The 27,506-nt window shown below is 41.3% G+C and overlaps 1 protein-coding gene across 1 annotated transcript in view; it reads left to right on the forward strand.

Annotated features, from left to right (window-relative positions):
- LOC306965053 (calsyntenin-2-like) overlaps nucleotides 1-27,506 on the forward strand; it is a 526,930-nt gene that overhangs the window by 331,946 nt on the left and 167,478 nt on the right. The window contains exon 4 of the mRNA XM_079559275.1: nucleotides 14,797-15,005. Coding sequence (XP_079415401.1) covers nucleotides 14,797-15,005 — 209 coding nt within the window. The remainder of the gene's footprint in view (nucleotides 1-14,796; nucleotides 15,006-27,506) is intronic.

Here is a 27,506-nt window from a genome sequence, read left to right on the forward strand (position 1 = left end):
TACTGGTCTTTTATTTGTGGTCGATGGAGACAGCCTGTCATAAACTGTTACCAAGGAAGCCAGTTGTTGGTTGTGCCGTCTTATGCTCACATATCTGTACCAATGTAATGGTACTGAGCTCTGGAAGGAGTAGAGGGCCTGCAGCTCAAACATCTCCAGATAAATGTCCACCCTTATAGGAGACACCATTGCACAACCATGGTCATTTTCTTGTTTTCAGCCTTTTGTTTTGTTGGACAAAATAGGTGGTTTTAAGACCTTGACTGCTTGGGGAAAGTCGATGACACAAGGAGGCTGAGCAGCTCTGTTAACCATTGTAAGACTGAGTCAGTACTACAGTACATCACACCACCCACTTATTTACAAATTTGCTGTAGTTAGCAGTTTTACAAAGCCAGAGTCCAACACAACCTCAGAGTTGGATTTAGTGGCACACAGGGATGCCAGATTCTCAAAACCAATATATCGTACCAAGCTTCCAAAACTATCGTATTTCAGCACAAACTATCGTACACTATAAATATGTCAAATATGGCAACCCTGGCGGCAGACTCCCATCATATGCGTGAGGCTTTGCACCCATGGATTTGCAGATTGGATCTTTGCTCGGGTGTATCATAGGAGTCAGTGCAAGAAGCCCAAAAGTAGAATAAACATCACCCTCCCCTATGAGGCCAACGTATCAATACAACTTACTTAAGGCGTGTTCTTGAGACACGGTGACAATACGTCACTGAAAACCTTTAAAGGAACTGGCCACTGTTTTTCCTTACTGAGATATGTTCGTACCTGTCTGGTCTTTGTGCGTGCCCTCAGTCATGCACAACGACCAAAGATGTTGTTAGCATTTGGCCTCTCCCAGCATATTCCTATAGCTCCAAACGGGGGTGAAGTTGGAAACTACCACGCTCTTCCACAGGCACGCACAAAGACCAGACAGGTACGTATAAACTCATCTAAACTCAGGTAAGAACATATCACAGTATGGAAGAACTGTGTGCCCTCAGTCATGCAAAAAAACCAAAGATGTTGTTAGCATTTGGCCGCTCCCAGTATATTCCTATAGCTCCAAATGGGGTGAAGTTAGAAGCGACCACACTCTTCCACGGGCACACACAAACACCAGACAGGTACGCATCAACTTGTCTCAGCTCAGGTAAGAACATATCTCAGTATGGAAAAAACGGTGGCCTGTTCCTTTAAGACCTTACTACTCCCCAAAGCTGAGATCCCCAAGAGTAGAAAAGCAGGAGGGGTTTATGCAAATAAGTGCTTCGTAGAAGGTTGGAACAAGACATATTACCACCAACCGTTGGAGAAGAGTCTCTACCAACACCGCCATTGACCATCTGAGACAGGGTACTCTTTAGAAGGACAACATGTACCTTTTGGATACAGGGCCACAGTGGTTTATTGCTGTTTACTGCATGTGTAGCTCCAGTGTTATGTATATGTTCATTATTTATTATGTATGCAAACTCTTGACAAACACCCAAGTATTACCATGCAGCACCCTCACCTTGTGCACCTCGTTCACAAATGCCCCCGTTGGACTGCCTCGGTAGAGCCTCAGGGCTGCAGTCAGTGTGGAAGTGGGGTTTCCTGCATATTGATTAGCTTACCGGCCCTGTTGCGCTCCCATAGGTATAGTTAGGCTTGATTATATCCATTCTGGTCTTACACAAGGAAATTGATGATTCAAGCTCTCGGCTAATTCTTGACAAAGATTAATTGAGTTCTTTTGTCTTTGAGCTGGGGGAGACGGCGTCCGTGCATGAGCGCGTTCAATAATGCCGCTGTTCCGTTGGCCTCGCTCAGATGGAGTGGATGAAAATGCGAGAGTGAACGTGGCCTCCGCGCGTGCCGCACATCTGCTGAGGATTCGTCTGGATTAACGGCACACCTGCTAATATCGGCTCGGTTATTTACACGTGTCTTCACCGCGGATACAGTGCAGTGCCGTCATATCAGTCTTTGTAATTACAATCACAGCTGGGTGCTTTTCGTGCATGCATTCATCTCATTTACTCTGGCTACATATCATCTAGAAAATAAATGTAATTAAGGAATTTTCATCAGAATTGTATGACATGGTATGGTTAATTGCGGTTCGTATTTGGGCTGTTCCTGGACAACATCCTCCTTGGACATTTTTTTGGAAACAAAGCTTTTGAGGTGGATTATGACCAAAAATAGGGGGGAAAAAATGATTTGAGCTGAAACAACCATGTCACTTCTTTTAATACATTCATTATGCCTTCTTGTTTATTAATTAGTTTTTTAGGGTTCTTTTAGAAAGAACTTAAAGGAGCTATATCATGCTATTTTAGCCATTCCAAAGTTATAGGCATTTATATGATATATTGTACCTCTACCACTATGGAGCACTCATTTTTGTGATAAATATAAGTGTTTTCTGGAGGTATTTTTCGAACCCTGAAGACACAACGCTTCGATTCAGTTAACTCCGCCCCCTCTCTCCGCGCATACAACTTTACCGTAATATAAATAAACAACAATAAGTGAAGTTACTTCACGATGCAGTTATACGGAGTTGACATCTGCAACACAGCTTCATAAATGGCTAACACACATGCTAATATGCTAACACACAAGCTAACCCGCGTTTGGATTGACTCACCGCTCTGGTCCATCGCTGTTTACATTGTGGGACTCGCGTTGGTTATAAAAGTTAATCCACTTTGGTTCTGGTGAAGGTTCACCAAACATCCATCAGTGACAGTCACAGAAAAACACCATTTTGGCTGATAGTCGCTGAATCCCGGAGAAAAAAACAGCTAGACAAGTGGCCTCTTCTTGAAAAAGGTTGAATAAACTCCTCGTCCTCGTAGCCAAACGCGCTTCTTTTTCTCCGTCCGTGACATTATCGTTAGTTAAGAATAAAGAACAGGTGTGTCCAGAGTAAGTAACGAGCTCCATCGTCACAGCTGCAGCGCAAACATGACTGATCTGTTCAGACGCGATGTGTTTGTTTTGGCCACAGCTGACCTGGAAGCACCTCGGGCACATCCTTTTTTTTTTTTTTTTTTTTTTTTTTCTCTTTGTTTCTTTCTTACGACAGACATAATGAAAACGCTGTTTTACAAATTAAAATCCGTCCGTAAGCATAGAGTTAAGACATTACATTACAGACGTCGAGCACTTACGTTCCGTTGTTACGACACAACTGAACACTCAGCCGTTCACCAGGAGAGGGAGGAGCAGCTGCTCAGAGAGCAGGATTCAGGAGGATTACTGAGAGCTGCGTGAATGAAGCCACAAACCACTCTGGGGGTGTTTTTGATGAGGAAATAGCATAACAACATGGCTAAAAGCACCAAAAAGTCGATTTTGCATGATATAGGACCTTTAAGCAAAAACCTTTTGTTCCAATACATTACGCTTTTCGACGGACTAGGAACTCTACTTCCGTCGTGATCAGAGGCGACTCCCGACGTGCATGATGCGTCTCTTATTGGGATCGTCTTCCCAGGCATGGCCACACTGACATAAGCAATAAACTGGTGCCAGGGTAGAGGCGCCCTCATCTCTGTTGATTGATCTTACTCCTCGCTTTCTGATCTCTATGGCCTCCCAGATCCAACGCTTGCAATTGTGTTCTTCCGTGCCCGCGATCCTCACCCCCTCCCAGTCCATAAAGTGATTTTCCCTTTTGCAGTGGTCTGATATTGCAGATTGCTCTGTTGAGCCGTCCCGCTGTCTCCCTTTCACACTCCTTTTGCTGTTTTGCATGTGTTGAAAAGTCCATCCCGTTTCCTCAATGCATGTTTTATTGCAAGTTTTGCATGGACTCCTGTGTGCGCCACAAGGGACACACTGCTCGGTGGTGGCAGGCATGGCCACACTGACAGGTTTATTGCTTATGTCAGTGTGGCCATGCCTGGGCAGAACATCCCAATAAGAGATGCACGTTGGGAGACACCTCTGATGAAGACAGAAGTAGAGTTCTCAGTCCGTATACCTTGTGTCTTTCTAAAAGAACCTTAACAAACCAAGTCATTTCCTTTAACACTGTCCCTAGACCAACAGCATCAAAACTTGGATCTTAAAGATAGATGATTTTCTCTCTGTACCTGCTTTTGATTGAATTGCAAACCATGCGTAAGACTCGATATGATCCAGAGCAGTGAGTAGAAAACCGTCTGCCTATTGCTCGCTGCCTCAGCCTCTCTGTGGGCAGGACGTCAGCGAGTGGAGTGGATTGATTGCTGGATTGATCGATTCAGTGGGACTCTTACATGCTGCTGCTTATTAGGCCAATGTAATAAAGCGCTCCCATTTAGTTTAATTGAACGCATTGAGTCGGTGGTCCGTGCGGGACGGAGCACGTCGCAGTGTGAGCGCCGGAGACTAACGACGTGCAAAGCAGTCCGTCTGAGGGCCTTTAATCATTACATCTGTTCTGCGTAAGAACCGGGCGGCGCTAACAATGTAGAAGCTCTCGACATAAAAGATGGCCCCGGCCCAGATGTTTTGCCACTGGTCCAGCTGCTCGTAATGATTTTGAATTGTGGTTCGAGTTCGGCTCTGAGCTAAGGATTTCTTGATGCAACATATGTCACATATAATTTATAGAAGAAATCCAACAAGCAGTTTTCGGCGATTGGTGTTCAACTACTGACACGGTTCAGGGAAATGTACAGTAGCTTGCCATTGGCTGCATTCACCAAAAATGATTGACTTGCCAAAACCTTAAACACAATTCATGGTTCTGTGTTTATGGTTTTGACGATACATGTCAGGAACAGTCTTAGCCTCCTAAGTGAGCATTTTTTTTCCAATTTACAAACGGTTAAAGATGGAGTGTGTAATATTAACTGTTAATTGTAACATGACATCTCAATTCGTCACAAGACCATTTGACCAGGCCTCCAAGGCAATTTTCATATTTAATATTGGGTAGATCAGGGTCATGTGATTTTGATGTGTCGTGTGGCAGTGACTGACTTGAAGTGCTGCATCCTGTCGACCGCTAAGAAAAGGAAGGTGGATCTTGAATGTCGCGTATTCCAGGAAAAAAATAAATTATTTCTTCTTGAAAGTGAAAGGCAAACCAGTGTGCCTAGTGTGAGACGAGGGGCTGGCAGTGATGAAGAAGGCAAATATCGAGCGCCATTACACCTTGAAACAAATGCGTTTGGATAAAATTAATGCTCTTCGTCGGAGTTTGGGTGCCCAGCAAGCCCACTTCAACAAGGCTGATCCAAACTTGGAAAACCAGCTTCAAGTAGCATCATCATTACTGCCAGCTGACATCAGACGCCGTAACAAATCTAAACAGTTCCAGCCATCGCATTATGTGAGTCTGACATGCAGAAATGATGATCCTCCATACTCTCAGTCCTACCGCAGTGTGGCATGAACTCTAGAATGTTTGTCGCTAAATTGTAAGGCCCTTGGAGTAAATTATACAAATTGATTTGGCCCTTGATGTGAAAAAGGTTCCCAACCCCTGGTTTTTAAGCACATTTTCAACTTTCAGGGAAAGAGATTTATTCCGTGTCCAAATGTCCACCCTATCCCCCATACAGTGCGCTAAATCTGATGTCCGAATGTCAAGAAATGCACTCAAATTGTCCCGCAATCCATTCTGTAAAGTAGTGAGCAGCGATGGTCACAAGACAGGCCAATATACAGGGGTTCACAGTGCACTGGAACAGTTTTAATCGTGTGTTTGGCGTATTTTTCTTGAAAAAAACACTGTTATGATGATAAGTTGCAAACGTTAGCAGCTTACCTTTAGCTTGCATCGTTAAATGATTGATAGCTTTGTTTCTCAGGCAAAAAGGCAAAAATCCAAGTTGTTTCATTCATATGAAATCCATTATTAAACTCTCTCTTTATTGCAGAAATACTTTATTACCAAAGTTTAGCCATCTCTATAATAGATGTAGTGCAACTCTGTGACCTTTGTGCGAGCCTGTTATTTCGCAATCAATAGAAATGCTTCATGATCAGTTTTACTTTTTTCCACAAATGTCTGCTTTAAGTTAAGTTTGGGCATCTCTGCTGAGACTGCTGCCCCCGCGACCCGGCCCCGGATAAAGCGGAAGAAAATGGATGGATGGATGGTCTGCTTTAACAATGCACAGAGGACATATCTCTTTTTTCCATTGCTATCAATAATAGCCAGTCTGCCTTGGTGTGCATAATAGTAAAAGTTGGTCTGGGGGTGGTAAGTTACTGTGCCTCTGTCGCCACATTTGCCCTCTCTAACCACTCTCTCAAACTCATAGGTCCGGAATCAAACCACCAACCAACACTCTCTGCTTTCCCCCCCACCCCTCCCTACTCACGCTTGTCGGTGCAAATGCAAATGTTTGTAGCTGCAAAATCGACATCGCTTTCAGACCAAAAGTGAGGGCAGATTTTTCAAAGTTGGAAGACAAATACATCGCTCCACTCCAGGCTCGTGCGTGTTTGCTCAGAGCAGACTGCGAGCTCAACCCAGCCGTGAATTAACCGCGCCGTGTTTTTTTTTTTTTTTTTTTTACTATCATTTGTTTATGGATGATTGTGCAAATAGCGGCACAACACTGGTCTCGCCCTTTTCCAATGCCACGACCGGAATGCAATGGAGTCTGAACGCCGAGTTTAACATATGACCTTTCTCGCGGGCTGCCGGAATCGTTATTCACTCAGCTGATGCCGGGCCTGTGATCTGCGGCGGACGCCTGAGGGGTCAGTTAACCTCCCGCTGTTTGGTGGTGACATGTGAGGGTTGTCAAAGAGGGTGGAAGAAAAAACAAACAAACAAACATACCAAACAAGGTGGCTCGCGGGCAATGGCTGCTTTCCAACGAGCATGAAAACAAAAGAGTGCGTTGTCGGTTCGAGCCAGATGTGAGCCAGGGGGCAAAACTTCCAAACGGGGGGAACTTGCAGTAAAAGCGTTCACAATCGAGGGGGTGTTTTGTCTTCGGCTCCGTCGGATTTTGCGGTAATTGCGGTAAGGGTGCAGAAGTTATTTGGTACAAGGGCCCAGGGGAGTGGAGCATATGTTTTCCTCCTCGCCACTGGGGGGAGTGGAGAGGCAGGGGGTAACGGATCATTAATAATATGACAGAACAAGACTGCAGGCTCACGGGTTTGGTAAACACTCGGTAAAGCGTTTACACTTGCTAAAGATATTTTTTTTTTATGCTGAAACTTTTAATACTGATCGCTTTCTCACCAGCAGAAGCAGTATAGTATCATTATTCTGGCATTATTAGGGCGTAATTAGTCCGTGTCGGGGATGTCCCCATCATTACCGCTCTCATTTGGGTTATTTTTATGACAAACTTTTACTGCTTTTGGCACAGTGTCCAGACAGAGCCCTCTGAATCAGCCCTGAGTCATTTCACACTTAATTTGTGGATCCAAGGTTCACTTTAATTGTCATTACCACTACATTAACTCTGGGCGGCTGCTGTAAAATGGCTTTCTATATGTGCGACTCATTAGCTAGGAGGCGCGTTAATGCAGTCAAGTCATCGGCGAAACTGATCAAGTTATAAAACCCACACAGCGCTATGAGGTGCGAGTGCTTATAACCTCTTAACTCCCGCCTGAACCGAGAGCATTATCTCCAGTTCAGCCTTACCCAAATCGTGTAGGCCAGTGTAACACCTCATTTGAAAGCTAAGACCTACAAAACTAAATTGATCTTTTTCCTCACATCATCAAATTTTTTTCCATCACTTTTTTTGTTGGGCAGTCATCTCATTTTAGTCAAATTTTTTGATTTTTTTAGGTACATTTTTTGTCACTTTTTGACACTTTTTCGTCAAATTATTCAAATTTTTTTGTCAAATTCTTATCACTTTTTTGTCCATTTTTTGTCCATTTTTTGTACATTTTATCTAAATTTTTCGTCAAATTTTTCTCACTTTTTTGTCCATTTTTGTCACTTTTTTGTCCATTTTATCTCAATTTTTCGTCAAATTTTTCTCACTTTTTTGTCCGATTTTTCTCTTTTTTTTTGTACATGTTTCGACAATTTTTTCCTCACTTTTTTCACATTTTCATCCTTGTTTTCGTCTCAGTTTTGCTGCTATTTTCACACCTTTTTTCCAGAAGCTTTTGGATTGGGGTAAAGCTGGAGAAAATGTGCTCGGTTCAGGTGGGAGTTAAGGGGTTTATGGTTTTATTTACAGACAAAACAAAATGCACTTTTTTTGGGGGTATAAAATTACAGTCGCCTATAGCCTCTGCCAGACTACACCATTTTCCGGTTATACAAAGATGTGAAGTCTGGGACCCAGCGTTTAGGTATGATTGACAGGTGGATTCATCAATCAGAGAATTGATGGTCTGTCTACAGCCCCGCCCACTTTTTTATTGAAGCATTTCGCAAAACTGTAAACACTTCTGTGAGCGTGTATTTCCATTGTTGTCGACGGAAGAGAGTGAAGAAAGCATAATGGGAGTCGACGAGAAACTCAGGGAAAAGCTTGACGGAAGCTCGCCTCACATTTGGCGTGAGGGACAAGAGAGCATGAAAAAGCCGACTTCATGTTAGTTTTAGTGATATCGTTGATTACATTCTGTTGTCACTTTCCATTTGGCTGTGAGGAACTCTAAAGGACGGAAGCCATATTTACAAAGAGTTGTGTCTCTAGAGCGGGGTACCGTTAAACGAAACGTTTAGGTACTACTGGTATCTTTTGACACTAAGTATGTTTGCTGTGTTTGACGTGTGGTTTTAATTGGATGTACTATATGCTACTGGACACCGGAATGTTCCCCTTTGAGGATTAAAGTATCTCTTGATCAAAAAAGTATTGTAAGCCAATGTCAGCTCTAGTCAGGCCTGCAGTTTGGCCATGAATACAAGATGACTTTGCCCAGTGTGACTTTCTGAATAAGGCGAATACCAAAACAAGCATGTCATCTTAGAAAATGTGAAGACATAAAGGATAAAATAGACAAAGATATAAACTCTGCGAATGAGGGTCAAGAGAAGTTGTCAAGCTTGTTCAAAAATATGGATTGGCCTACGGAATGTGTAGTTGTTGATTATAGTAAGTAGTAATAGCGAGGAAAGTCATAATAGTTGCTAATGTTGAATTAGTGGTGTAGTTGTCATAGAAGATGTTGACTGACCTTGGATCACACAATCTCCATGTTTCACCCTCAAACTACAAAGCAAACACAAACTTATTCCTGATTAAAAATGTGTCTAATTTACAAAATTAGAAAATTAAAGAATGACTAAGATCATTTGGACTGAGGAGTGAGTAGGCCTCTGCTGGGCCCCGGGCAGCACAGAGCGGGACAAGAACAGACTGGTCTTGCCTCACATTTGGTGTGAGGCCCGGCTCCGTCCTGGGCTGCCCTCTGGACTCTGTGGCAGTGTTAATTTCGTCGACTAAAATATTTAGTCTTAATTTTAGTCAAAGTGATATTTTTGACGACTAAAATTGGACTAAAACTAAATGAAAAGTTTTTCATGAGACTAAAACTATGACTAAAACGTCCAGATATTTTAGTCGACTAAATAATAAATAAATAAGACTAAATAAAAATGAAAAGGAGAGACTAAAATCATCCAAACTTCTATTGAGCGTCTGAAAGAGCCTAATATCATGTAAATTCACTGCCAAAGGAGCAGCTCTGAGCTTTGTTCATGTGGAGCAGCTCCATGAAGCAGAGGAACAAGATTAAATATGATTATGATGAATATCATCAATGCAAAGTCGACTAAATTAGTCTTAAATTTAGTCGACTAAAATTACTTGCAATTTTAGTCGACTAAAACTAGACTAAAATTGAAGATATTTTTTTTGACTAAAACTAGACTAAAATCGAAGTACATTTTCGTCGAAAGACTAAGACTAAAACTAAATTAAAATATGTTGTCAAAATTACACTGCTCTGTGGAGGAGGTGAGAGACAGAAGGGCATTAGCCAAGCTCACCTCCATCATGTACAACACCTCCCGCACACTGCACGGGACTGTAGAGGAGCTGAGCAGCTCTTTCAGTGGAAGACTGAGGCACCCTCAGTACAAGAAGGAGCAGGGCCTTCATCCCCACTGCTGTCAGACTGTACAACAAGTCTGTAAAGTAACATGTGCAATAACCCCATTGCAAAATACATGCAATAATGCCTGTATTTACATTTACACTTATTTGCGTCACTTTATCAACCACTTGCACTATGATGTAAACCTGCACTACTAACACTGACCATACATTTTTTCGTTATAGTATGTTAACTAATTCGTCCCCACAAAGTACTTGGTAGTCAGTGTATATAAGATATCACTATTTCCCATTTAATTGTTTTTTCCTCACATTACCTGCCTATTTGCACACCCTGAGTGTTTCTAAGAGCTGAATGGAACAAGTACATTTCTCCATTGTGAGATCAATAAAGGCTTATCTTATCTTATGTGTGTTGCTATCACTGTCCGCCTCGCTGTCTGTGCCCGTCCTGTCTTGTGTAAGCTCGGGGTCGTCTGGTGTCCTTAGTTTCTGCAGCCCTGCATTTTTGGGGTCATTTAGTCTTGTTTGCTGTTACATAAAATACTCCTGTGGACGAATGGTTCTGCTACCTGCAAGAAGTGAAATGTGCTCATGAACGCATCACTACAAGAGAATCGGGAGGAGTTTGGACCGCGTAGTTAAACGTAACTACCTGCGTCTGTTCGGTTTTAAAAAATAAATTAAAAAATGGTTATAGAGCTTTAAAGTAAATGTCCACCAAACCCATGGCCCTCTGAGATAAGGCGGCATAAACAATCCTCTTACCTCCCTGTACCCTCTGTCCTCCTTCTATTGTCCACTCTCCGTCCCCAGCTGCCCACTTCACACGTAGACAGTTACTGCTTACTTTAATGGGGCCTTTTTCACCGTCACTGCCTTCGCCAGCAGCTAATCCCATAAACAATGTGCTCATCTGCTCCCGTTCACATCGTAAAGCTAAAGCATTACAATGACTCGCCAAACGGGGCCGCGAAACTACAGCCGCTCTCATCAGCATCCATCTCGCACTGTCACTTTATGAAGATAGCGATAGATTGCGCGCCCCCTCTGCCTTGGGGCTGCCTCTTAGTATTGATGAAGACATTTCAGCTTGATGGATGCAGTGTTTTCTTGCTCCGATATCTGTGACTTTACATGAATAACTGCCGAGAGGCCACTTATGGATTGATTCATTACCGCATTGTGTTGGCCAGAATCAGTGTGTTGTAGATTTTGGCAATAGGGCCGTAGCAGTAAATACTTTGGCAGTTGTTAGTAGTCCGGCACACCTGGCCAGTCCTTCAGCTAGGTACTCCTGCCCTGTGGTAGCATTAAAGGACCAAAGTAATATCCTTACCTGAACACATACTGGTCACCTCTATATGTATTGTCTTATTGTCAAATGAATTGATCACTTGACCATTTACAACTGATTTATCTAGGATTATCCATCCATCCATCCATCCATCCATCCATCCATCCATCCATTTTCTTCCACTTTTCCGTTTCCGGCAGTTGTTAGAGCAGCCCAAATCACTTGGCACCAGCCCCTATGGCTCCTCCTGCAGGTGGTGGGTCCACAGGAGGACGGCCTCATGGTTCTCAGGCCTTCTGAACCGCTCTTTGTCTGACCCGTCACCTATAGGACCTGTTTGCCATGGGAGACCCTACCAGGGGCACGAAGCCCCCGACAACAGAGCTCCCAGGATCATTCGGGTGCTCAAACCCTTCCACCACGTTAAGGTGGCGGTTCCAGGAGGGTATCTAGGAATAACTGTTGCTAATCTCTTGGACTTGATTCACCATTTTTCTATTGGCTGCTTTTGATAGCTACTACTAAAACCATGAAAAGTCATTTCACTTTATTTATTTATTTCATTCAAAAGTGATGTCATACAATCACCATCAAAACGCCAAGCCAACACAGTATGGATGAAACGGAGCAGAGGAGAAGAACATGTCTTATAATATCTGCCCCTTCTGTTACTTCACACTTTACACTTCACACTATTGTCCTTTGTCAATGTATTTATATACATAAGAAACACCTCAGGTCTGCTATTAACCTGGTTTTGGGCACCTTTGATGAATAAGGAGCACTTATATACACTTGAGGAACATCCCTCAAGAGTTGCACTTTGATTGTGATCAGAGGGTCAGCCACGTAACGTATGTAAGCCCTGGTTTAGCAGGTACTAGGGGTCACTTTCTATTGAGGTAAGATATCTTAGTGTCCTGGAGCAGGTTATTGTTTAAGATAACAAGAGTGATCTTTGGCCAGTCAGAACGCCAAGCAGCTAAACTCTGGTGGTGTTTGGAGGGGAGTGAAGCTTGCATGGAAAAACTAACTGCCACTAAATAACATGTACAATAGGATCCCCTCTGTGGTCAGGACTCAAATGCAAAAGGTTCTTAATCTCAGTGGGACTGTTTAAATAATGGTCAAATAAAAATAAAACAACTAATCCATCACTAGACTGACGTTGTATTATATTGTTGTTGGTGCCATGAATAAAACATATAAACTGTAACATTAAAATAAAGAGTTCATCCTGCAGTGTCCCTTCATGTACATGTGATTAGAGGTGAACAAAGTAAATTGCCTTCAGAGATTTCCACCCGCTGTGAGTTCTGACCTCTTTCACAAAGGCATCATCTGACGAGCCGCAGTAATGAGGAATGATACTTTGTACTATTTCACATTTACGTCCAGTGTCACAGATGATACATGAACATAAAAGATAGACTTTAATCTATGGGAAGCTGGAACATGTGTGACTGAACATGGAATTAATTAAAACATCTCTCATAGAACTTTCCTGTCAGTGTGCCATGTAGAAAGTCTCTTTATTAGAAATAATTTCTCTCATAAAAATAACCAGTACATTCATGTAAGGGCGACATGTTCCATGCTTTGATGCACTTAGGACACAGATGTTTTTACATATATAATACACAAAAGGACTTCATGTGCTATTAAAGCCACGGTCAGTCTGAATTTTCAGCATGGTGCTTTTTCATAATGTACTTATGTGTTTAGAAAATACCCCCAGTACTTACAATGTTTTCAAGCGTAGTTATACAAAATGCCAGCAGAGGGCTCCTCGTACCGCTGCAGTGAAACAAGACACATTTGAATTGAAAGGATTGGCAATCATTGAAACCAGCAACAGATGTCAATCTCTGCAAAGAAAAGAGACTGATCATGGACAGGCTGAGAACAAGTTTGGGGAAGGTGTCTGGATTTTGAAATTCTAATTTGATATTGGAAAAAAAAGAAAAGAAAAGAAACCTAACCATAACCCTAAAAAAATAGGCTATGCTATATTTGCTATAGTAAACTTTTGACTTTTTCCATCTGCACTATTCTCTACAGTTCAAAACACTCACCAGTATATTAGCTTATTTGGTTTTGCCATGTTATTAAGAAATCATTGCAATGAAAGGTCTAATTTGTTCTTTAATTAAATGTTTTGCATTTTCTGCTGCAATATTCATCGTCAAATGCTTATAGCCCACTGTTCCAGGCGATATAGCCTACAACATGGTAGGCAACGTCAAAACAGCCAAATCCGGCCCTCTAGCACCAAACCTTTTTTTGTGCAAAATAGAGATGAAATGCCTGTTAAAGTATGAGGGTAATATCGTCAGTCCACTGCAAAAAGTAATTAACTAGATTGGTTTTCAAAATCTCTATTTGAGCATAATAATCCACATTTTTGTTGTGTAAGATGTAGTTGGACTTTTGACCGAGATCATTGAGATTATTGATTATTGACTATTCACTTGGTCTAGTATGTTTCTGACTTGTTTCATTACATTTAGTCTTTATTTCAAGTAATTTTATCTGCCAATGGGCTAAGAACATTGGTCTTGTCCCAGTGGCAGTTCTACTATTTTTTTTTGTTTTATTTCAAGTGAGATTTACCTTAGAACTAGTCTGGAATGTCATCAAATTAGCAAAGTCAACTTGGTCAAAAAAGTGAGTCAAAAACGCTCAAAACAAGATATATTTCCTCAATTTAAGTCATTTAAGCCAATGGTTAAAGCCAACTACTTTTTGTAGTGGATGTTTAGATCTCCTGTGAGAACATATTTACATATTTAATGTAATGAAATTTGTTCTTTACTTTGGGCTACGATGGTAAGGTTTGATTTGGCGATGATAAACATCGTCTCTCCACAATGCAAATTGCCTACCCCTGGCCTACAATATAAACTACTGAATTTGGCCCACACTGTCTGCCTTTATGATCAGTGAACTGTCACTGCTGTTATATTTGAGTCAAGTGCAATAGTAAACAGTGGCAGTGATATAATTGTATTTTTTTGAGAAATTTAAGTGAAAAACTGCTTAATATCCAATGCTAAACAAATGGAGTCAGCTAGGCTAATCACTAAGCTAACGTTAGCCACACTTGCAATTTATTTATTTTTTAGCAAAACGCCTGCTCCTTTCAACATGCCCTGAGAGAAGTAGTTGTATCTTACATTTCTACAATTGATGCAATTAGTTTTAGTACTTTATCCAGGGCTTTAGTCAAATTTGAGAAGAAAAAATAAAAGTTTTACTTACTCGAGTAAAATTGTTCTGATACATGAGTGGCACTGACTGTGCACCAGCAGTGGGAGCCGAGCTGTTGGAGGGGCTGCTCTGTGCTAAACATGCAGCGGAGAAAATTAGTAAAAGTATCAATATCTACTCAAATGAATAAATAGCGTTGATAGTAAAGTACACACTCGATAGACCATCTTTCTCAGGGTTTGTCTCCAGTGATTTTGTGTGCCCTGTCTAACCCCGTGTGTGGCCCCCTTGTGTCTGCAGGGCGGTGGTGCACATCCAGGTGAACGACGTGAATGAGTTCGCGCCCGTGTTCCGGGAGCCCCAGTACCACGCGGCTGTCACGGAGGGGAAGATCTACGACAGCATCCTTCAGGTGGAGGCCACGGACCAGGACTGTTCTCCTCAGTACAGCCAGATCTGCAACTACCAGATCACCACCGGCAACACGCCCTTTGCCATTGACCGCAACGGTGAGTGGAAGACTTGCTTTGGTCAGCGCCAGGTTCTTATGGTGTTGTAATTCACCGATCCGACACCATGTTGTACGGGATGCAAGCTGCAGCTGTTTACTACAATGTGGCTAACGCTATGCTAGCGACCAGATCAGCTTAAATGCTGTCTCTGGAGGCTCGGCAGACGCACAAAAAAAGCATTTGTGTTACCTTTTGATGTCTTTTTGATTGAAGACATGACGGAATTGTGCGCCACAACTTTTTTATAGCATTTACAATTAGCCTTCTGCTTTTGGGCTTGGCGTCCTAGCGTAGATATTTGTTGAATTCAACTATCGTCACATCCTGGTCATATAAAATACCCCTAGATGTAAATGTAAACTTAAGAATGGACTGAGGGAGCGAGGTTTTCCCTATTGATGAAGACGGCACAACGTCATGAACCACGGGACTCACCAGAAGTTCCGGCCCGGAACTAGGTGTTAGAAAAGGAGAGCCCCATTGACAGCAAAAAGACTTGGGTAGTTTTTACATTTTACGTTTCATACAACTAAAAATAGAAAGGACGAACGGCACACTATCTCCGGAAACAGTAATCAAGCTGGCTACTCGGGGAAACTTTGTGAATTCTATATTAGCATTATTATACTATATTAGCGTTAGCATTTAGCCATCAAACTTGGCAAATGCAGATGTTTTCAGCTGTTGTCAACCCATCGACCTCATTTAGATTAAGACAAAGCCTAGTTAGAATTCATTGATTCATTCTTTATTTAGTACAGACACTGATAAAGGTCCATAGGTTCAAGTCATTCATGAAATAGTTGATAATCAAAATTACCGTAATTGCTGCATGGACGCCCATAAGAATTGCTCGAACAGCTTCAATTACACTAATATAGAGGATGCCGTAGCTTGCCACCTTCATCAATTGCGGTCAGTGGGGGCTAGCTGAAGCTCATTCATGCTAGCAACATGCCAGGTGTATTATTTACAATTGGGTGAAAATGAGAATAGTGAAAGGATAAATTGAAGACGATGTTTTGCATGTTAAGACGAACATGTGGTGGTCCGAATGACAAGCCTGTGTTCAATAATAACTTAAAGAGGGGCAAAAATGTGTAAATGGAAAGTCCATATGAGCCGCTAACTTCCGGAGCCAGCCGCCATTTCTTTGCGGTTACAGGAAAAAGTAGGCCACGATTAGTCCATTCTTAATCTTAAAGCAGAAATAAGTAACTCATGCCCCTAGAGGCCATAAGCGCCACTGCAGGTGTCGTTGCAAGTTGCGTTTTTTCTTTTTTTACTTATTAATTGTCCGTGAGAGAAAATATTACACTGACAGAAAAGACAAAGGGAATAAATACTGCTAAAGTGGCACTAGCCCACAGTTAGCTTTGCCCGTTAGCATGTTAGCTTCTTCTTCATAATTCCATTAGGTATTGTAGTCGGTGCAGGAAAAGTTGCAATTGTGGTTTTCTTGCCAGAGACACCAGGGGGAGATGATAGACCCCCCCAATCATCCCATTAACACTTGCATTACCCCCAGAGGGACCACACAAAGGATTTATTAAGGTAAACAAGTGACTTAGAGTGACTAGTGATTGATACATTAAAGAAGAACTGTGATTTATTGGTGTCACATGAAATTCTATCACTTTGGCTGTCTCCATCAGTGGCCGCTAATCATGCGTCTGCAAAAGGTAGTGGATCAGATTGGAAAAAAAATGGTACAGCAACAACTCAGATGAGCACAAACACCTTGGAGCGCAGAATTGTGTATTGTTTACCCATAGATAAATGAAAACTGAGCATTTTAATTAGCACTTGAATAGAAAAGTCATGTCATCTTAGCTTTCATTAAAAACATCATCTTGGTGACTGAATCTGCAGAGTTAACTCCATTCAGTCGCATTGTTTGTGTCATGGAAGAATAACATATTTGTTACATAATGCCATGTTTGTTACGTAAAAGAAAAATTAAATTATGAAATAATCCCAAAAATGTTTTAGATATTTACATGTAGTGTATAACTGATGACTAATCAATGCATAATGATAGGATTGGATGGCAACATAATCAAAGAAACTGACAGAAGTTTGACGATTATTCCAAGAGGCATGATCATATTTTTTTTTGGGACTGAATTTACATTTTAGCCTGATAAGATTCTTTTCCAAAAGTGCCTCTTTTGCTTTCCAAGGACACGCCAAACAGTTCTTCCAGAGCTGGCAGTCTTTGCAAATGACATCACGGAAGAAACAAAGATAAACGACTTGTCTTCTGAATCTTATCAGGCCGACTGCTCCGCACAGAAGTGTCACTCTCTCACGACTGACGAACACGCCGTTCCGTTAATATTGCATTAGCTGGACAACGTGATTCTGCCCTGTCCTCGGCTGACCTCGCGCCTGCCTTTTCTAGTGCTCTAAAAACCTCCCATTCAAAGTCAGATGCGCAAAGTCGAGTAGTGACTTCAAGTGCTCATTGACTTGTTGCCGATGATTCGAGGGCTGCCTCTCGCCTGTTCACTTTGTTGCAAGTTCAGCGGCACGGAATTAAAGTGATATACAGAGATCGGTTCAAGTCGTAATTATCGAAGGAAATCCAGCCTTTGTCCAAATCCAGTCACTTTTATAAGATCAGGTTTACATTAGAGCAGGGGTTCCCAAACTTTTTTGTCTCCGAGGGCCAAAATGAAAAAGTGCCTGTGAGTCTCGGGCCAAACACGGCGATGTCAAGCACGAAAAACACATATAACTGCAAATTACAAAGGTATTTATTTTATTTACTTTTAATTTTTTCGATAGCCCACATTTGCATTTGATTCTATCTATGCAAATATGCTATATTAAAACAAATGGTAACTATGGAAAAGGCCTAATTTTAGAAGAACAAAACCAACAATTGTAGCAATTTAGTACAAAAAACCAAACAAACACTTGCATCTACAGCACCTCAGTAACTTTACCTGATTCGTTAACTCAAAGAAAATGCCACATTAGATTATTTTGAAAGTGTCAGTTTAGCATCAATTCTTTTATAAGTCAATTTTTAACATGAACCTTTGTTGATGTCAACAACGTTTGCAATAAAAGTTGGAAAACTGTGAAAGCTGCTGCTACAACACTCTGTAATTGATAAATACCAAGACGCCACAACAGTGTTTCCAAAAGGAGTGAAACAGCGCCCCCAATTTGACCCTGGTGGTCAAAAAGTGTACTGCATCTATATTTACCAATGAGAATGAATGGAAGAGAGTTAGTATTAACCACACTCAGCGCAAAAGTAGGTCACTCTCGGGCGGGCCAACAGAATTGGGCCCCACTTTGGGCACCCCTGCATTAGAGAATATTACCTGTCCTCATTTACGTACGATTTGTGTTGCTTTCTTTGTTTCTGACCAGTGTTAATTTCGTCGACTAAAATATTTAGTCTTAATTTTAGTCAAAGTGTTATTTTTGACGACTAAAATTGGACTAAAACTAAATTAAAAGTTTTTCATGAGACTAAAACTGTGACTAAAATGTCCAGATATTTTAGTCGACTAAAATAAGACTAAATAAAAATGAAAAGGAGAGACTAAAATCATCCAAACTTCTATTGACCGTCTGAAAGAGCCTCAGATCATGTAAATTCACTGCCAAAGGATCAGCTCTGAGCTTTGTTCATGTGGAGCAGCTCCATGAAGCAGAGGAACAAGATTAAATATGATTTGATTGAAATGTAGTCGACTAAATTTGCTTGCAATTTTAGTCGACTAAAACTACACTAAAATTTAAGATATTTTTTTGACTAGACTAAAATCGAATTACATTTTCGTCAAAAGACTGAGACTAAAACTAAATCAAAATATGTTGTCAAAATTAACACTGTTTCTGACCAAGGATAGTCATATAATTATGAGAAACAGATCCACAAAATAATCATGTTACGTACATTTTGCATCTCATTTGTTTTTATGGTAGCACAATATTGTATTTGCCAAAGATTACATTTTGATTACAGTCTCGGGTAACAAAACAACTGACTCTGCCAGGGTTGGATCTCCCACTATGTTAACGGGAAAATAAATTTGAATCTGATTAGTTTTTGTTTCAATGTGTCTTTGTTTCTTTTCCCATTAAAACAGTAATGCGTTCCATTTCCTGAATTGAGGGGGTTGAAATAGCGAGAAGAATGCACAAAGTGATCAAAAATGAAATGGTCCAATACGTTCTGACCAAACAATACAAAAAAAAATGTGTATAACTTTTGCACTGAATTGGACAGATGATATTAAAGTGCAACTTAAGACCAAACCATGTTTTTTTCTGCTGATAAACTTTTACTTTTACACAATATGAACATCAGAGAGCTACTTACGTTCAAACACACCTGTGAAAAATGCAGCTCAGGTGGAGTTCACTTCAATTACTTGCCAAGATGGTATCTCAAAGAAAATGACTTGAGTTTAGTCCTTATACTTTACAACCCGACCCAGAGTTTTTAATAAATAATAATAATGCCTTACACTTGTAATGCGCTTTACAAGCCTGTATTAACAAGTTTCTCAAAGCGCTACATTGTCGTCATTATTCATTCACTCCATACTCGGTGGTGATAAGCTACTGTTGTAGCCACAGCTGCCCTGGGGTAAACTGACGGAAGCGAGGCAACCAGTCTGCGCCATCGGCCCCTCCGACCACCACCAACCACTCACTCACAGCACTGTTACCAGCACTTCAGCCGAGAAATATATTTCATTTCAAAAATACTTACGTCTGAACATTTGTAAAAGCCAACACAGTTTTGAGGCCTGTTTCTGATGTAAACACAGGTCACGTGTCAGAGCAGTGACGTACGGCCAAATACTCCGGTTACGCGTGTAAGTGTGGACATAAATAACCGGAGAATTCCCAAATCTTCACTTTGTCCGGAGTTTTTTGAAACCTTTGTTTTTATCGACAGAAAACTCCGGCTTTGTGTGGATGATGGACCAGATCGTAGGAAAAATGTCTTTGGATCGTGAGATACCCTGCTACGTGTAGACAGGGCCCTAACCTCTTAAAGGCCACCGTTTTTTCCATACTGAGATATGTTCTTACCTGAGCTTAGACGAGTTGATACGTTTACCTGTCTGGTCTTTGTGCGTGCCCTCAGAAGAGCTCGGTCGCTTCTACAATAACTTCCCCCCGTTTGGAGCTAACAGGCGAAGCTAACTGCGGGCTAGCGTCACTTTATATAGTATTTACAGCCAAGTTTGAGTGAAAAAAAAAAAATCCATTGTATAATTGGATGTACAATATCCCTCTCTCCCTATTGGAGCTATAGGAATACATTGGGAGAGGCCAAATGCTAGCAACATCTTTGGTCATTTTGCGTGACTGAGGGCACGCACAAAGACCAGACAGGTATGTAATCAACTCGTCTAAGCTCTTTTGTTATGTTTATAGTTTCACTTCCTTATTGGACATTGACAAGAAGTGACATAGATAGAGGCAAAAACGATAAACTGTTGCCGTGCCAATCATGTTGTATCACTGGGAAATGAGGAAGTGACTTCCTGCCAGTAGCTTTTCTGCCCATTATTTCTTCATTAAAGTTGCTGCTCCACTGAAATAAAATAATAATTCCTTAAAACAGATGTTATCCATCTAAATAAGTCATATTTTCAAAAGCATTAAAACCTGTCATATGCACTTTAAATATGATGAGTTCAGTACTGAAGACCTTTTAAAGGAACAGGCCACCGTTTTTCCATACAGAGATATGTTCTTGCCTGAGCTTAGACGAGTTGATACGTACCTGTCTGGTCTTTGTGCGTGCCCGCAGAAGAGCTTGGTCGCTTCTACAATAACTTCCCCCCGTTTGGAGCTAACAGGCGAAGCTAACTGCGGGCTAGTGTCACTTTATATAGTATTTACAGCCAAGTTTGAGTTAAAAAAAAATATTTCCATTGTATAATTGGATGTACAAAATCCCTCTCTCCCTTCGCCTTTTCTGTCAGCGTAGTATTTAATCTCCAAGACAATTAATAAGTTAAAAGATCGCAACTTGCTACAACACCTGCAGTTGCGCTTATGGCCTCTAGGGGCATGAGTTACTTAGTACTGTTTTAAGAGGTTTAGAAATGACTTTTCTCAGGTCCTTCTGTCCAATGCTGAACACTTGTCGGCTAAAATATTTTGACGGCCGATCTTGGACTGTGGACTTGAGTCTTTTGCTCCGAAAATATTCTAACAGCGCCCCCTGCTGACCGAGATATGATGAGTGTGAGAACCAACACCGCTCTGCATTATACTGTACATGGTCATCTGAAAAGGCCACTGTAGATATGGCTAGTGTTTACCTGAGTCAAACCTTCATTTCAAACATGGCCACCTCTGGGTTTCTGCACAAGTTTAATTCGAGACACTGTTCACTGTAAAGGCTCTCCCTCTCCGCTGCCGGGTCGACCGCCCAGCGTTAGCGGCGGCTGGAGGTGATGAAGAGGCTGAATGGCTGGTTGAAGGATAAGGGCGTGCGTGGAGAGAGACTTGACGGAGGGCTGGCTGCTTCTGAGTGCTTCTTTTTTTTCCTCACGCGCTTTTCTCTCCGCGTTGAAGGGCCTTAGTCATTGACCGCAAAGGAGCAGGGACTCGAGTGCACTTGAACTGGAGGGCGCAAGAAGGGTACAAGCTGGAGGAGAGAGGATTGAGGCGAAAGGAGAGGAGCGCAAGGAAAAAGCTAGGGGTGTGCTTCGAAAAAGAGACAAATATTTACATTTTACGACCAGGGCCGAGAAAATGATCATGTATTCTTAAAGCTAACGTCAAGTGAATGTCTTTTTATAGCACGTTCAATGATTGTAAATGCAGCAATTGCGTGTTCACATTCTTGAGCATTTTCTTCTATCACTAGCAGGTAGTAAACGTAGTACACGTGACTAAAATGTGAATAAAGTTTATTTGTGTAAACAATCGGGATGCGCTGCCTCTTCTCAGGGGGAACAAATACTGCAGCTTTAATATGAGCAAAGGTGTCGTGGCATTGCTGGGTAACATTTTGCACCAACAATTTATCATTAGACCACAACAATTAAACATAAGGCATTGGTTTAAATATCTAGTCCATCGTCGATATTGAAATTGAAATTAACGATTTCATCATGATGATTATTTACAATGTTTTGTGGTGAAATGAGTTTCCTATTTTTGCTTTGCTAGGGTGTTGAGAAAATACATTTAAATTTGACTTGGAAATAATAGAATTTACTCAAGCTTAAAGGGTTATTTCAGGATTTTTGAAATAGGGACTCACTTCCTAGTTTTCCAGAGTGGTGTTGATTTCTGGAGATATAGATTTTTTAATCCATGCAGTCCTTATATTTGAAGAGTTTAGTGGTGCTTGGCTAGTGCATGTCTATGGTAACTAGTAGCCTGCAGTTTGACCCAAGCACAGTGCACCTGATACAAATCACTTATAACACCAGACTACCCATATAAATGTCTGTGGTGACTGAATAATTTTTGAAATATAACCATTTTGCATTTAAAGGAAGTTATATTTGAGCAGCATCAGCTTCCTGGTTGTAAGCTACGCAGCGGCGGAGTGATCTGTTCGGTTACCGGATCTACAGTAGTTTGTTTGCGGCCAGCATTACTACACGTGGAATTCACAAAGGAGCTTTCTACAAATCAGATATGGCAACGTTTGGAGGACGACCCCATGATTTTGAAGAGGTTTTTAGTGCAGGCTACTAGTCACTATAGACATGTGCTAGCCCAGCACTAGCCTAGCATCACTAAACTCTTTAAATATAAGGACTGCATGAATTAAAATATATATGTTGAGTTACTGGAAAAACGGCTGAGGATGGACTCTCGCTCCAGAGCTTCAGGATGGAGACCCCTGTAACACACTGTGGTATCAGTTTGGATAAAATGCAGATGGGGGTAAGAGCTAAGCTCATCGTATTTTTCTAACAAAGGACATATCTATGTGAGCTGCAGCTGTTTATTGTGTGGAGGTAAACGGATTAAGCATTTAGCATTAAGCTACCGCTAACATCCCAAGCAGCTAAAACAGACTCAGGCTCAGCAGACAATACAGACTCTAACAATCACAGAGGGTGTTTGTATCACCTCACTAATGCCATCATTAAGTCTGTCGAGCAGAAGCAGAACTTTGGCAGAATGATGCTGGCTCGCTAGACTGATGGTGCGGCAGGTGCACACTTCGTTTATGTGGCTCTGGGGACGTGATTTTTTGGCGATAATCCTCAGAAAAGATTATCCTGAAAAATATGAAAAAATGCCATGATCAATTGATCCTGACTTTCTTTTATTGTGATGAACAATATAATTGTATGTCGTCCCACCCAAAGTCCATGTATTAATCTTGTTTGTGAGTATTTTAACTAGTTATTATATATATTATATATATTATATATATTATATATATTTACTATGTACAATTCAATCCTAATGTTCCAAATTTGAGTCATAAGCTCAAAGTTATACCCACACTGATCTTTTTGATGTGTGTCTTCAAGACATTGTACTATAAACTTTCTCCACAACACATATATCTCAAAGTTTTTGATAGAGATCTGTGTTGACGTTGAAGATTGCAGGTCTTGCCAATCAAAGGGGTTATCAAAGTAAACAAAGCATTCATTTTTAATCCATATCTGTACACAAAATGTGCAGTGCAGGCCGTCCAATTAACCTGTTCTCTCTTCTTGGTGCTGATAACTAAACTCATTATGGCCAGTTGATTTCATTTGTTTGTGAGTTTGACAAAAGTGAAAGACAGAAAGTTGTTTGGAAGAATGTCTTACTTATAACTTTGACTTGCTTATTGGAGTAGATTTGCATTACCTTACATTACCTGTTTGTACCAGGTGGTATTTACAAATGTCCATACATTTCGTGTGTGTGTGTTTTGTTGGATCATCTGCCAGCCTCCATTTTCTCTCACACCAACGAGCTTCATGTTTTCTTTCACTCCATTCAAAAATCAACTCTGTCCTAATCATTAATGTTCCCAAAAAGACATAAATGTCCATCAGGACATGTATAAGAGAATTTGGTGTGAATAAACTGGAGGCCATACCTTCTCCTCCAACATCAGTGTGTGACCTAACAAATGCCTTCTAGAAGAATGGTTGAGAATCCTCCATAAACAAACTCCTAAACCTTGTGGACTGCCTTCCCAGAGGATGACCGAATACTTTTAGCAATCTAGTTATTTCATGAAGTAGGGAAAACAGTTGGAGAACCCTGACTCGGAGCATCATCGAAAGCCGACATGAAGAAGTTCATTATTCAATGAGTGGCCGAATGAGAATGGCAGTTTTAATAGCTGCAAATCCCAAAGGCAATTGTTCGAATCCCAGTATAATGGTCTTTGCAGTGGACTCTATCGCATGTTTTCATTGGGTCTATTGTGTAAAAAATATGACGTATAGTCTCTTTGAAACAAAAAATGTGCACTGTGAACTTCATTTGAATCTGAATCCTTCTCAAAACATCAGCGATTATATAGTTTGTCTCCAGGATTGCCCAGCTCTAGCCGGGCCGGCCCGTCAACAAAAGATTCCAGTATGCTGTATCGGCACGCTTGTATCCCTGTCTATTTACCTGTGTAGAATCAGCATAACGGCTTTTGAAATGTGATGGAGTCGGCATTACAGGGACAATAACGCGCCCTGAAAAAGCAATGGCAAGTGGCGCGAGGAGGGTGGAACGAATTCAGAGCGAGACAAAGCCGGGCGTGAGGAGTGGGATGGGACCGCGCACAATAGCATCCTCGTATGAATTACATCTAATCCTCCCTCTCGAAACCACCGGAATTCAAATATCCCGCATTATCAACAGTGCGACTCCCAGCGCACAATGTGGAAGGCAAATAAAACTGACGAAGCAGCACTGCCTCTGAATGCACAAGTCACAGAAACTGGCTCCAGATGCATTTCAACTGTAAGACCCACTACAACAGCCAATATGTGTGTCTCTATTCAGTCGGGTTTACAATATGTAAGCGCCAAGAGTAAGATTGGAAAGTCATTTACGGGTGTGCAGTTTAGAAGGGAGCTTTGTTAGTATGCAAAATCCTTTTCATTTTGAGCTTTTAACCATGTTTTAATGCTGTGCCGAAGTTAAAAAAAACACACCTGACGTATTATTGTGCTGCATTCACGCACTTTGGAGTAATCCTCGTCACTTTTATAGTTTCTTCTTCCAAAGCTGGAGCACTCTGGTCTGTGTTCCCTAGATTTTGTCCGTAAAGTTGTAATCCAGTCACCTAGTCTGTATCTGAGGGACTTCCAGATACAGATGGACAGAATGGCAATGGCGAACCAACCGGACATTGTGGTGGTGGTGGACAAAGCATAGCAATACCAAGCGACTTCAACATCAGGAAAAAGGGACACGAGAAATTAGAGAAATACCAGGGGCTCAGAGAAGAGCTGGAGAAATCCTGGAGGGTGAAGGCATCAGTGATGCCCGTAGTCGTTGGGACACTCGGGGCAGTGACCCCCAAACTGGAGGAGTGGCTCCAGCCGATCCCAAGAAATACATCAGACATCTCGGTCCAGAAAGTGCAGTTCTAGGAACAGCAAAGATACTGCGCAGAACCCTCAAGCTCCCAGGCCTCTAAGGACCCGAGCTTGGGGGAAAATATATATGTATATAATTATTTTTCATTATAATTTTTTTTATTTTTTATGTTAATACGACACGCAGAAGAGGCAACAGCTAGCGCACTAACACAGTTCGAGTTTACCTTTACGAAATAATTTTTAAAAAGATCGTCAATTGGAAAATCATCTGACCGACCTGTTCTCAAACTCATGAAAGGTCCATGACTGTTTGTTTAATAATCCGAAATCTGCAAGGGGGAAGTGAATGAGACGTTCAATGGTTGCGGTAAATTAAACCTCTGCACTGTAAATTTAGTTGTGAATGGAACAACAATTCATAAGAGATGCAATTTAGCAAATAAGGTTAGTCCCAAAATGTTTGCTTTGGTACATATCTTATTCATACTGATATTTCCAATTTTCTTTGAATGCATGATCAGGGCAGCGTGTGGTTCAGCGGGCAAAGGCAGGTGAGGCGAGTGCAGAACAGGGTTTATTACTGACACCTACTGACAAAAGTAATTCCTGGAGAATAGCTGAAGGCAGCTTTAATTGTAGATGATATTTTTTGCAGAGCAGACTTTACTGTTTATCTTTTCACCACCACCTCTTAATTATCTAGTAACTTAAGCACTAGCTGCCTTTTTTTCCCCAGCTTGCTTTTCAACTGCATACAGTCACAGCCTTGACTTCACGGATTCATTTTCAGGAACTGTTTCAATGGAGACATATAGAAAATACTTACAGGACCAGAGGGCAACCAGTGTGTTTCTTTAGGAGGCCTGTTTAAAAAGATCTTTAACCATGACCTGACCTGGAGTGATCGTACCTGTTTTATATTTGGGGCACTAGTGAGGAATGCTGTACTTTTGACCCCACCTTCTATTCCCAGCAAGCCTGCCCTCCTTCTGCTTTAACATTAGCCGTCTGAGTGTAGCATAGTCATTTGTCTGAAGCGAGGTCTTATTAAATATGTAACAGACACATTAGCACTACACGATCCGCTGCCCCGCATGCGCTTGCCCCGGGTAAGGGAAAGCGGTGCTTCTGTAAATGGGGCGCGGTGTAAGCTCAAAGCAGGAGGTTCGCTGCCTGGACGTGGTTAAAGGCCGTGGACTGCACTATGGAGAGCACTTATATTTGTTACGTTTAACTGCACTACGCTGCACCATAACAGATACATCACTGCTGAATTGGGTGTGAGAATGCTCGGCCGAGTGCAATGCATTTTATCTATAACCAGGAACGATCTGCAGGGAGGCTATTGCACTGGTTTAGCAGGTTATTGGGCCTTAACTGTGATGTAATGCACTTTGACGCGCATATATAGGCCGTATGGGCGCGAGGCGGCAAAGTAAATTAGTTAGCCCTCCTGCAGGGAAAGCTGATCTGATTTCTGATTCAATATTATGGGTTTACAGACAGGGTTTGTTGGCTTAACTTGTGATTTACCAATATTGTGCAAACAAAGCTGTAAAGTCTGCCATCATTTGCTTCTTGTATTGATACTGCTTCTTTAAAATCATAATTTTCTCCTCTCTCTACTTTGTAGTAGATCATTTTGAAGTACAGATCTTTTAAATATCAATTAGGGATATACCGATCCGCTTTTTTGAGCTCCCTATCCAATCCGATATTATGACACTTTAGCTGGCCGATACCAATCCGATACTGATCCGACACAGTCTTTTTGTATGATTACATTTTTTGTATAATATATATCATTATATATTATAGACTATGGATATTACAGTATTTTTACCATTTTTTTTGTTATATAAACATGCAAGAGGTTTTGGCTTTAGCTTTGAAGTTTAAATTAGAACGTTTTTCAGAAGCAGGTATATGCGGCAGGTTAACGATAGACAAATTAATGTATATCCTCCTATGTGATGTGAATGTTGCTCTG

The sequence above is a fragment of the Gobius niger genome (assembly GCF_951799975.1).
Source record: "Gobius niger genome assembly, chromosome: 1".
Lineage (NCBI taxonomy): Eukaryota > Metazoa > Chordata > Actinopteri > Gobiiformes > Gobiidae > Gobius > Gobius niger.